The 13,769-nt window shown below is 39.1% G+C and overlaps 1 protein-coding gene across 9 annotated transcripts in view; it reads right to left on the bottom strand.

Moving 5' to 3' along the window:
• NUP153 (nucleoporin 153) overlaps window positions 1–13,769 on the bottom strand; it is a 47,959-nt gene that overhangs the window by 26,188 nt on the left and 8,002 nt on the right. For 7 of the 9 annotated variants that reach the window (XM_069853627.1, XM_069853629.1, XM_069853630.1 and 4 more), the window contains exons 2-5: window positions 5,113–5,329; window positions 2,622–2,870; window positions 1,321–1,460; window positions 1,116–1,244 (exon numbers count right to left, since the gene is read on the bottom strand). In XM_069853627.1, the coding sequence (XP_069709728.1) occupies window positions 1,116–1,244; window positions 1,321–1,460; window positions 2,622–2,870; window positions 5,113–5,329 (735 nt within the window). The remainder of the gene's footprint in view (window positions 1–1,115; window positions 1,245–1,320; window positions 1,461–2,621; window positions 2,871–5,112; window positions 5,330–13,769) is intronic. The other 2 variants (XM_069853628.1, XM_069853631.1) reach the window with 1 other exon arrangement.

Here is a 13,769-nt window from a genome sequence, read left to right as displayed (position 1 = left end):
GCAAGTAACTCTTTCCAAGAGCTATGTGAATGATATTAAAATAGAAAGTATTTTATTGTTTATCTTGAGATTGCATTTATAACTGCCTGCCTCCCTCTACGTAACAGAAAAGCCAAGGATCAGCATAGCTGACTTTTACAATCATAGAACGACCAGCTGGAAGGGAGCCACAAGGATCGAGTCCAACTCCTGTCCCTGCACAGGAAAACCCCAACATCCACACCGTGGGCTGAGGGCATTGTCCAAATGCTCCTTGAATATTGTCAGGCTTGGCACCATGACTGCTTCCCTGGGGAGCCATTCCAGGGCTCCACCACACTCTGAGTTAAGAGCCTTTTCCTAATATCCAACCTAACCCACGCCTGGAACATCTTCCTGCCATTCCCTCAGGTCCTATCATCAATCACCAGAGAGAGGAGATCAGCACCTGCACCAGCTCCTCCTCCTGTGAGGAAGCAGTGAACTGCTATGAGGTCTCCCCTTAGCCTCCTGTTCTCCAGTAACTTCAGCCACTCCTCATACCGCTTTCCCCTCTAAACCCTTCAACAACTTTGTGTCTCCTCTAGACACTCTCCAGTAGCTTGATATCCTTTTTATACTGTGGTGCCCAAAACTGCACACAGTACTCGAGGTGGGGCCACACTACCACTACAGTAAGAAGAGCACAATTTTACACAACATATTCATAGCATAAGTGAAGACGTGCTTGTGTGACACTTACAGACAAATATCACGAAGGTAGCTTGCCCTACTATAAACACAAGTTTCTCAAGTTATGCCATCACTGGTTTCATTTACAGGTTACTTTAACATAACACTGACAGAGGCAGACAACAGCACTTGAATGGAATTTTTTGAAAGACTCAGCATAGGAAATCCTAACTACAAACAAGTGGCCAGAACATAATGTGCTACTGTCATCCTTGTGCATTATGACAAGTATTTCTACATAAATGGTTAAAAAACAATTTAAACAAATTCTTCTTTTCTACTCTTGTAGGTTGAGAGAGTAGACTAGGAACTGTTGCCACATTTTCAGCTCTTTGCTCCCAACTCTTTTGGGCAGTGCTACCCCTTCTATACTTCAATTACAAACCACTCTACTGTTCTCATACCTGATAAGGAGCAATTCGTGCTTTTGTCTCCCTTGCTGCTGCAGCTGCCCCACCATAACCGGTCCTTCCAGGGTAAAATGGAGAATCCCCAAGCTGGCTTGTCTTAAAGACAGAAGCGTTTCCAAGTGACTACAGAAATGATAAGTGGTTAGTAAAATGGCTAGACAATCAAAATTGATTACTGTTAATAATGAGCAGTACTTACAGGAGAGAGAGATCCAAAAGCAGATAAATTGAACGCGGGTTTTTTAGAACTAGTTGCAGGATGCTGTGAGAGGGAGTGAGATCTTTCAGCCTCTGTGGACCAGAGAAGCGGTGCTGAAGTATTTCTTGAAACTGTGATATCTGCCAAAATATGACACATGCTATACGTAAATGCTGTGTGTATATAGAGAACTTCAAGATCAAAGAACAGGCTAACTCCAGAGGTCTTTAATACAGTAAAGTAAGTCTTATAGAATGAAAGAGTCTCCTTACACTCCTTTCCCCAGCACTTTGACCTTCAGAGTTCATCAAATGGATCAATTTCACATATGGTATGAAAACTAAGTATCAACTCTGAACCTGAAATCTGTTCACAGAATGGCAAATACATTACCTTCCAGTAACCGTTCAAAAGCTTGCACAAGTCAATAGTACGATTCCAATGCAGAGCAATTTTATTTTTAATTCTTTCATAGTAAAATAAAAGGGAACTGCATAAACACTGGTGCATCTATGATGACACAGTTTGTCTTATATTGGTTTTAGGGGCTGGAAACAAGCATAGGTCAGAATTGCACAGGTTTTAGATCTGAAAAATTCCCCAAAGGCTGAACTAACAGAGTTAACGACCTATTTTACATGTATATTCTATGGAAACACACCAGAAAGCTCTAGTAAATTCAGGTTATATTGCCAAACCCTGGAAACATCCATTCTGAATTGTAAAACTAGGTTCTCCAGAGAACTTGCTGAGCATGTCTTGATCCTCCTTTATATAAGGGACTAGAAAAAGCTGCAAACCTGCTGTTTGTCCTTTCTCAGAGATCACCTAGGTCCCCAACTACATCTATACAATTAGATCTTTTTTTCTTTTTAATGGTGTACTCCCCTTACTGAATTCAACAAAGCATATGTCAGTACTGTCAACTGATGCTTCTTTATTGACTTCTGGTGCAAACACAGGAAAACATCTTGTGTTTCTATTTGTCACCTGTATTTATTCACATTTAATCCGCCTTCAGGTATTCTGAGTCACTATCCCTTCTAAGCAATCAACCCAGATGTCAAGCTACAGCAAGTCATCTTCAAGTTGACATTAAGGTCTCAGAAATCTATTCCAAAGCATTGGTTATATTTAAAAGGTGATGACTTTATACACTTCTAAAATACAAAAAATTAAACTTAATTCTAACATCCAAATCTGACATTCACCTACTTTATTTACTAAGGTGATATGGACTACTAAAGAATGCAAAGCACTTCATGTTACCAAAAAAATCAACTAGAGAACATGAAAGTTACCTTTATCAGACGCTCTAGAGGAGAAGCCACTGGTTGTTGAGATGTTATCATCATCATGCTGAGAGGTAGAATCTTTTATTTCTTTTACAAGAGACAGTCCAGGACTGCCAATGCCAAGTGAAGAAGATGTAGAGGGCTGACAATGTGGCACTGTGGAATCCAACATGGTACAGTTCAAATGGCTCCGATGAAGAGAGGGTCTTGTTAACACATCTGAGAAGTTCAATGCAGATCTACTTGTGGATGGTTCTAAATAAAAACAGAGCGACAATTATGTTTCCTATAGGCAAACTCACAGAAGCCAAAACCTGTTTTCTGTCAACAGTCATGCTATTGCCAAGTTCTAAGCACAAAAATAGAGAAGCCGAATTTAACTTCTTCCTCACCCAGATAGGGTTTCATCTGTCATTACAACAGCAACACTGCTTTCAATACTAAGTATTAATGTTGCACTACAAGTGGCTAACAATGAGGATTTACAACACCAAATTCAGACCTCATGCTCAAATGCTGTAACACCAATTCTTTCACTAAACAAAGCATGTATAAATTCATTCTTCAGCAGATAAAGCTTGCAACAAGCTTGCTAAAATTTGAGATTACATGGCAAGTTACAAACAACTCTGCAGTTTATATAATCTTATAATACAGATTACGTTTATCTGAATAGATAACAGGAAAATGTATATATGTAGAGATTTTGGGGGGTTTCATTTATTTTGGTGTCATCGCCCCCCCTCCCAAATTATACCATATCAAGATGCAAAACATTATCTCCTACCCATTAACTTCTGAGATTTTTGGCACAAAAGACAAGTACACATTGAAGCCTCAGTTGCAAGACGGCCATTTTTATCTCATGAACCTAAGGGTCTGTAAACACTGTCAGTGCCCTGCGAGAGGTGGTCTCACAGCTCCCACAGGCCACATGAATAGAACAGCTATTAATGGATATCTTGCCTGATAACCATGTAAGTCCACAGTCTCTCCTGAGAATTCTGTGTATGAACATTATTTTGAGTCACTGTCCTCTTAATACTTGCATCGAACTTAAACTAGCTCATTCAATCTTCATAACCATCATAGTACTAGTAATTAGTTCTTACAAAGCACTGGTAGATTTTTAGGACTGCCTTACTTGAGATAAAGAAAGCGTTAGCAGGCTGAAGGCCAACCAAGCAAAGGAGTACAGGCTCTAGCACTTCGGAACCTCAGAGCTGAAGAAACAGGCTTTCCAAAATTATAACAGTAATGATAATTTAAAAAAAACCTTATTATTAACTATAGCAAGAAAGATTGATATACAACATCCACAGACTGCAACACAAGCCACTAGAGGTTCTAGGATGTCCATCTGCTCCTGATTTCTTGGAGCTAGAAAGTTTGCTGTGCAGCTGTTCTTACTGAAAGGTCCTTTCACACAGTTCTTCAGGAAAGACAACACATGTTCCTCATTCATGAAGACCTTCTCTATTCCTTTATCCAACCTTATTCTCAAGCAACAGCTACGCAGACAGCAAGAGAGCTCCTTATTTACAATTAATTGGATGACGTTGGTGACAAAGGTATTTCCTTATTATTTTTCGTTTTGCCAACAGAAGCAACTGACTTTCCAGACAGATGGCTATGTACAAGTGCTCAGACAAAACCTCTCTCCATATCAAAAATTAAGTCCCACAAAACTGCTAATTTGAGAGAAATGACTGAAATTTAACTGAAATGACAGCATATGCAAATTTATAGAGAACTACAGAAACAATGAGAGGCACGGATATAAAGCACAGACTAATCTTTTATCTGGTAAAGTAAGGGGCTGCAAACTTCTTCGGCAAGCGTCCGAATAGGCTAAGGCCCCCCACAGCCATGCACACACCTCAATGCTACATATTTCAAAAAGAACGTTATAAACAGTGTTCCCTAATTCTCCATTAAATTAAATAGGAACTTTATCAAATTGATTGAAAAAGTCCAAAAGAAAAAAAAAGAAAAAAGAAGTCAGGACACAAGAAATTTACCTCTGGCATTCTAGCATTTGGTCTCTTGTTTTGAGGACAAAAAAAATTAAACTAATGTTTTAGTGAACTCTGGTAATTAAATAAAACATTCACTCCAGACCTTTTAAAAACAAAATGTAACCCGGGACACTTGCAAATAAGTATTATCAATATTTTGTACCTAGCTAATTGACTACCTGAAGTTAATGCATGATTTCCAAGAGCTGTAAGACAACCTCCAGTATGTTTCACACTTATGCTTACAGTTTAAGGCTAAAACAGTTTCACAGAGAGTTGTTGGGGTTTTTAGAATGTGTTTTTGGTGGCATTTTGGTTTTGGTTTGCGTTTAGTTTTTTTTATTGGTGGCATTTCTGGTTGTTTTTTTTTTCAATTCTGTCAAAATGCTTCTTCCAGTTTCCCTTAGAAATTCAGATTCAAAACTAGAAATCTGTGAATAAATACAGATGGCCAGAATACTAAATTGTTTTCCACATACCTTCTAAATTAATTCTTGCTGATTCAGGCGTCACTCTCCCATCAATCATTATGGAATCTTCATTTGCATAATCACGGTGATAATTTACTGGAATCTCTTCTCGGTTTGTAGACTCATTCCTATCTACACATTCATCTTCACTTCTATTGAAATATCTCTGTAACCATCCTGGTACAATGTTTTTCACCGATTCTGTCACTCTGCTGATGATTCCCTGCTTGAAAGAAAAAACACTTGTTAGTTACAGAAAAGCAATCAACAGCATGCACTGGGATGTAACCTTGCACAGGCCTTTGCGGACAGAAAATATTCAGGACAAGAATAAGATAGAGGGGTATGATGCTTGACATAGGACCTCTATGTATCTGGGACACACATGACAACAACTGACCCAACACTGATTACTAACCTACTGGTTTCCACACTTCCCAGTGACCTTGGCAATGTTCAAAACCCTGAAATTTCAAGCCAGAGTTCAGCTGAGGCACGTCAAGTCACAAGGTCACTAGGAAACTTATTTCTAAATAGCTTCTGATGCATGCATTTTCTTTGACTTTCTTAACACCATCACTTGAAAAACCACTGAAACCAAAAGCTCAGCAATTACCTACAGCAACAGTGATGACCATAATAGCTGCTAAAATCAGTGAACTTAAATATTTCTAATTTTTCTAATGCTGAACTGCAGTAACAACAGGTATATAAAAACACTGCTATGCTCTGCACAGTCAGGGTATCCTGAAAGAAATCCTAGAAGAAACAGTTCTAGATGAATAACAGATGCCTCACTACAGAACTTTTAAATAGATCCATTTTGATCAAATTTCATTTAATGGCACTCCAAACCTTAACATTCTGCAATTACTGAATACATGAAAGCCATTTCCATTCTGACATTTACCAATTATTTTCAATGCTTACATTCCACATTCAAGAAACATTTATCTACCCTTTTGGCTTGGGCAGTCACTTATTTCCCATCATGTCCTCAAAATTTCAACACACCTGCCTGTCAAATCTCAGCCCTGCACAGGAGATCGCTTGCAGCATGGAGCTCCCTCCGTCTTACTCTGACTGCAGCCACAGAACCAGCTGCTAATCTCTGCAAGCTGCAAGCAACCACGAAAAGCTAACTCACTAATTTCAAGACTTTGGAAACTGAAAAGTAACAAGAGTTAAACAGATTTTTGTTCAATTCCATTGCCAGCTGCTAAAACATGTACCAAAGGCTCTGGCAAGGTGCTTCAGCATTGTTCAGGGTTTAGGCAACAAAATTTTACAACCAAAATTCTTATTCAGATGTAGAAAATTCAGAATATTCCTTGAACATGTAATAATAGTAATAGTTTCAAATTGTTTAGCAGACTGTAACAAGAACTCTGCTGTATTCAACTTTCATAAAAAAATTAGCAAACAAATAAAACCAGCAACCCATATTGCCTATTCAAGTCTTTCCTACACAATAATGCAAACACCAGCTTACAGGAGTTATAAACAAATTAAATACCCTTGAATCTGGAGTTAAGAGTGGGGTGGGGAAAGAGAAGGAATGGAAAGTAGAAAACAAAAAGTCTTTTCACGGAAAGTCGTCTTAATTTACAATTTGACATTCTTCATAATGATCTGTAATTTAATCCTGTATTTGCACAAAGACAGAATAAATAACCAGGGACTGTTTAAACCAGACAGAATACAGCATAATAAACACATCCATCACAATTACCGAACTAAGATGCACACAAGTATGCCACGCTCAGAATGTTGCTGCAATCCCACATAAATAATAAGCCTCAGCTTTCCAACAAAAACTACTAACTGCATGTAATACCAGCATCCACCAACAGTTCAGTGCACAGAATCAGCAAAGAGGCAGTCTCTACTCTATCCCCAGCCCCTCATTTCCACCTTTCCCTGTAACACTATTCCCCTTTTTCTGGGGCAACTATTTTACTGCTTCGAATAAAATCGTATTAGGAACTCACGGGAGATAAGTTTTGCCAAAACAAGCAAATGGTCAGGACACAAACTGCACCCAAGGCAATGATCTTTCTTCATCAGAGAATAGATATTACTGGCCATAAAACAGGGCAGTATGATTCTGTTGCTGAAGAAAGCCTCCCAGGACTGAAAGCTACCTGAGACTCAAGATGGAAGAAGTCGTAGGCATCCAGAAGAGTAAACAACCAATCATTAGTAATCCAAATGAGCAACTAGAGAATCTAGCTAGACTAACAATTAACCAAGATGACATCTAACCATTCATATCTAAAACCAGACTGGTTTGACCCTCTCTTGCATACAGCAGTCTTGCTAGCATTCTCCACATTATCAGCTCTTTAAGACTAAGTTGGGTAACACAAGGTAACTTTCCAAACTAATTCAGGAGCTGGAACTTGCTCACCACAGCCGTAACGTAGCAAGTACTAATAACCTACTCCATCTGGCTTAGGCACAGTGGAAGACAAGAAGCTTAGTTTTATGCTCCAGAATACTGTTGGCTGAGTGACAAAGCAAAGTTAAACACATGGAAATGCATCTCCATTTTCTGTCTGCAAAATGAAAACATTAATTAAAGGCACTATGAAAGAACTATGCAGGCATTACGAACAATCCATCAGCAAACACAGATATTGCTAAAACAAAAAATCCACTTCTCCCCTAAAAGTAAGCCACACATTCCAGGTATGTCCATTCCCCAAAAAACAAAGCAAAACTAAAACTCCAAAACAAAACCCAACAAAACGAAAACTTCCTTATGGCATCTCCTACCTGCCCATCACAGCTAAAAACCAACCAATAAAGCATCATGGCTGGATTCCTGTCCAAGTCAGGCAGTTAAGGTAGCACTGACCAACTACACTTTTAAACATGCACACTCCATATTCTTGGCAGGACACTTCAGCAAAGTGTCATGCCTTATACTGTCTTTAAAAGTGACATTTCAATCTTACCCAACTTTTAGTATTCTTATTTCTCAGTTTCAATACATCTGTTTGAACACCCTTTCCCTGTTCCTACACATGCAACACAAGCCTACCCTGTCAGCAGTACAGCACCCTCCCCCTACTGCTCCTGTGCTACTGGCTCTGTACTTTGGGCATCCCAAGTTCCCCATCTCCCCTTACTGGCATAACTAATCCCTCTAAAAGGCTGACAATGATACTGCACATCTCATTGATGCAAACAGACCTTCAGAGTTGAAATACAAAAGACACAGACAGCCCAAGACAACACTAACAGGGTTATTCCTCCAGCAAAATCCGAACTGACCGCTCAGATCCCAATCTCCTCATGCCACAATTATCAGCTCCTGAACACCTTCATGCACTACAGTTACACTGAACATGTTACTGCATGAAAACTCTTCTAGTTCCCAGTCCCAGGCTGGAAGCAGGGAAAGCAGCACTGGCACGTAGCTTTAACACTCATAACTTTTTGTTTCTAAACTCAGTATCATGAAAGGGCAGAAGATGCCACAGGGCAATCCTGACCACACGCAGCAGCTGTTTAGTCAGTGAATGTGTTTTAGTCCTTAGCTGACTAATCTCAGCAGCTTGAAGAGCTGGTGTCAGGACCAACAGCTGTCCGTTCATTTTAAATGCATTCACACTCCATCTTCATCCTAAAATATCAGCAGAAAACCAGAACACAACAACAAATCCATCAAAAAGATCCAGTAGCTTAGGAATGGAAATCTCCAACAGTTTTTCAAATTCTGTGCATCATCCCAAGTGCCTGCAGTTCTGCTAGATATGTCTAAGTCTATGTACACAAACACCCCAGCAACAGTAACTACAGTTACAGTTATTCGAGGCATATTGCCTTGAGATGCAACCCTAACAGAAAGACATACACAAATACTAACCAGTAAACTAAAAGCTGTCATAACTTACTACTTTAAAATACCATTTCTTCCAAGGTTTTACATAACGAAAGAAAAGCAACAGGTTATGGTCACAGTTCGTCTTCCAAACTCAAAAGCAGGCTATTTCTTGGTCAAAAATATTTACAGAATAGGCCTAAGGGCCTTTCACATAACATGGGGGGGTGCGAAGTGCTGGCAGAAGCACTCAGCAATGATGCATTACTGGAAAACACCTATTTTGTAACTGAGTTGATTTCAATCTGAGACACTCAAGTAAATCCCAGACATACTAAATATATATTATATGCATAAAATACAGAAAGGTCATACAGTGACATGAATTTGTCAGAAATGCAAAATACACAACCAGATAAAAGAGCTAATTTCCACTTCACTATATGCACACTATTGAAAAGCATCAAGTTTTTACCTCCAGGCCTCTCAAGAGATTTTTTTTGCTTCCCATTTCAAAGTACAAGTTATTAAAACATATGAATCAAACTCCTGAAAAAGAAAACCTGCACCTAAGAGTGAAGTTTACTCAGACAGAGCAGGTCAACCTAACCACTTCCAAACATCAAAAAGGAATTTTTGTCCTCTCCATCCTCCACGGTTACCTCATGCCAGCTTTGGCATGTAGCAGGCCACTCTCCCATACTAGCTGAATTCATTAATCTGGAAAAAGGTCCATGTTTCTCTGCTAATGAGTTCAACTGGCTCAATGCACCAGAACTGGCCCAAGAGAGACATTAAGATCAGGCAGTCAAGACAAGAGGAAGAAGAAACATAACTTCTCCCTCCTTTGAACCATCCTGCGTCTGCACTGCAAAAAGTTTGTCCCTTTCTCCTTTTGACCTCACGCTTCCCGTGTGCTGCCAATAACTCATGTAGCCAAGGGACAAACTGCATCAGGGCCCTATCAAATAGATCCAGCCAAAAATTTATCCATAGGCTGTGACAGTGAGGAATACTCCTCGGTGGCATCAGGTTGCTGATCCAGCTCACCATGTGGCTGCACAAGAGCTAATGTAAAAGCAGGAATAGAAATGGAAACACAACATGATCGCCTCTTGCAGTGGCACAGACATTGACTGGCTTAAACGATCTGCTTCTGCTATTCAGGGAGTGATTTCATTTTGGACATAAGACAGTAGAATTTGATATTTCATTTAGAAAAAAAGACAATCAAACTTATGACTTAATATGAACAATATGTTACAGGAATGTCATTAATTACGTAATATTTGAAAAACAATAACTTTATTTAAGGCAAGTGGACTAGTCCACGAAGAAGGGATTATGTTTCCAGATGCCAGTGTATTGTCTTCCAGTTGCTTGAAGCGAGCCTTGTTTTCCTGAGTCCAGTTAGCTTCAGAATAAACATCTCAAAATTTCAGGTGCTGTCTTATACTGTAGCACTACTTGCACATCTGTACCCATCATTATCACTTCCACCTGAATGTAAAGGCCAGCATATGCTGATACATAAATCAGTGTCTAACCACTAGGTTAAACCCTTGTGACACTAAATGATTTTATCTCAAGAATTGTCCACATCCTTAGTTGACACAGTGAAAACATTACAAAAGAGAGTGCAAAGTACAAGGCGCCTTTTTTCCTTCCTTGTATTAAGCGCTACATTAGGCTCTAGTTAATCCTCAGCAGTGATCAGCAATGGGCACTGTAAATCACTACGCATGACTTAAGTGTTTCCCTTTGGGACAGGAATCTGGACAGGAATCTATCAGAATCAGAACCAAAAAATTTGAGATTAAGGAGGACACTTTCACTTACAACTTCGCAAGCAGTTTTAAAGTAGTTCATTCCTAATATAACACAGGACTCTAAACAGTTAACATTTCTTTACTGAAAGACTGCAACACTTAAGTAGTGTGCCGGCAGCTAAGTTTCATAGACTGTATGTAGAATTACCTTAATCGAAATGCTGCTCAGACTCTTTTTTTCTCTTTTCCTGTAAGGCAACATATAGTCTAAACCGATTACTTTCACCTAACAAGTACAACAATAGCTAAATCAACATGGTGTAAGAATCTCTGACGTAACTGCACAGACAAGAAGTTTAAAGTTTTTGAAATCAGAATGATCAAGAAATACATTTCACATAGCACCATATGGTCTTTACAGGGCCATGAGTACAAGTTATCAGATTTAGTGACATATGATAGCATACATGTTACATTTAGGATTTACATACACAGTTTAGGCATAAAATTGTCTATCCTATTTATAGGTATTCTCTACACAGTAAGACCCAATTCATTACAGTATTTCTGCATTACCAAACATAACTGATAATAGAAATAGCAAACTCTTCCTCTTTCCTGCATTTACAATAAATAAGTTTATGCACACAAAGGATTTCAAAGCATCATACCCTGCACTACAACTTTGCTACCTCCTATAGCATACTAAACTCCCAGCAATTAATTAAACATTTTCAGTGCCACTTTGCCTAAAAACAAAACATTCACAAACATAGTAGCACAGGCTAATCACCTTCTGCATGTAAAACACAGGCAAGAGCAGACCAAATTCTGCAAGAACTCACAGAATTGTATAGCTTAGAAAAGAGCTTTAAGATCATTGAATCCAACAGTTAACCTAACACAGCCAAGTTCACCAATAAACCATGTCTCTAAGCACCACATCTACACGTCTTTCAAATTCCTCCAGCGACTGTGACTCAACCACTTCCCTGGGCAGACTGTTCCAACTGTTGACAACCCTTTCCATGAAGTAATATTTCTGGATATCTAGTTTAAATCTCCTCTGGCACAATTTGAGGCCATTTCCTCTCAGCCTGTCACTTTTTACTCGGGAAGAGACCAACACCCATCTCACCGCAACCTACTTTCAGGTATTTGTAGAAAGCAATAAGGCCTCCCCTGAAGCAAAGGTTAAATGTCATTCAAGAGAATGCACAGCATGCTCGTGTCTACCTCCCTGTCCAATGCTTTCTAGGCCAGACAAGGCTTTATGGATAACTTGAAGCATATTTCAACAAAATTAAGTACTCAATGGTACAAAATCTCATTCCTGCTACTTTGGAGTGGCACTACAAAGTAAATCATCTTCAAATAAGATGACTGGAATTAATTTTTGAAATTAAATCTGGTATGAGCTAAAAGATAGCACAGCATTCTCATGCTCCCTCTGAACCATCTTTTCCGCCCATGCTGGTCTACAAGCTGAGCTGACAACAAGAGACGCTAGAGGTTTTGCAAAATGTAACATATCAATCCTGTTGCACATGCAATGTTAACGTGTTCAGGTTTGTGAATAAGAAAGTTAAAATGAAGAATTATCTTTAGCTATTCTCTGTGATCATCTGATATTTCAGCAAAACTCAAAGCCTTACTACTTTTTAAGCATCATACATAGACATTGTCTAGCATATAAAAGTTAAACACACAATTCACCTAAACCAGAACCTGCAGCTACTTTAAATAGGACACATTTAAGCCTTCTGCATACATTTCCTGCCTAGATTTAAAAATGCAAGAATTGGTGCCTTGGAGAAGCTATAACACTGACTCCCAGACATAGCGCAGCACAGTTGCTTTAGCTGCAGCAGTGGCTACTATTATATTCTTTGACATCTTATGGTACTACTTTAAAACTGTAAAGCCAAGGCAGGGTCACCTATGGAGCAGGTCAGTCATCTTCAGCCATAAGGGGCAGCAGTGTCTTCCTGGCGATAACTTTTCATCACTGCTCAATTCAAAGAACCAAGAGTATCTCACAAATATATCACCAGTAAGCAGCACTATTCTCTCACCAGTAACAGGAGAAATTGCCATTGCACATAGAGATTATTTTTTTTAGTGACTGAAGGTAACAGCATTTACAAATCTATACATTCTATAACTCAGTAACCTAAGTTAAATAACAAATACTAAGGGCTGACATCAGAATAGGTGCACCCTTATAACTAAATTTAACTTGTAGCTAATTGCATCACAGTAATTCCCTAATACAGCTACATTTAAACCAGTTTAAACCTTCTTTACGCTTGCTTAGCTCAGGATGACTTAAACTACAAATGCACCTACGTTACAGACTCGCACATACCGCTATAGCTTTTCATCACCAATTTAATATTTTGTTATCGTAAATATTTCAGCGCTTCACAGACCTGTAACCCAGTCTCAAAGAAGATGCAAACTGACCAGCTTAACTCTGTTTGGTTTACTTGGAGGTCACCAGATCTTTAGCTGTAACAGGGGAAGGAGTCTTGAGACTCATCTGCTTCAAATAGGTTTGATCCGAAAAAGAGTCATAACTAAAAGCAAAGTCAGACAGCTTTCCAGGACACTCACACAATTCTTCCCAACAGCAGAGCTAAGGAGACAATAATAACAGCCTCAGCAGGGAGAAGGAAAATGTTCTGCTGGCACAGGTATTCACAAAGCTAGTGTGTGTGCTAGAAGTGTAGCTGTGGGAATTCAGTGCAGGTTACTGTCCATGTGTCAGCATACACATTTTTTCTGAGCAAAGGTGAATGCAAAGAAGAACTTATGCTTACTTTAAAAAGCATGGCAGTCATAACTAAGCCAAACATACACAAAGGCGCTGTAATTAAGTGCAACATGCAATTGTAAGATGAGTTATAGAAACTCAAAGGAAGCTACCCCCTTGGACATATTAATACTGCTGCCACTACATAAAAGCTTTAGTGCTGTCGCAGTTTCTAGACAAAGGGGAGAAAAAACATATAAAGTCTCTTCTTGTCAAAACAAGGGGTATGTATTTGTAAGCCCTCCACCAAAAA

The sequence above is a fragment of the Phaenicophaeus curvirostris genome, chromosome 3 (genome assembly GCF_032191515.1).
Source record: "Phaenicophaeus curvirostris isolate KB17595 chromosome 3, BPBGC_Pcur_1.0, whole genome shotgun sequence".
Lineage (NCBI taxonomy): Eukaryota > Metazoa > Chordata > Aves > Cuculiformes > Cuculidae > Phaenicophaeus > Phaenicophaeus curvirostris.
Note: the sequence above shows the minus strand (reverse complement) of the source record. Positions and strands in the feature narration are given on the sequence as shown.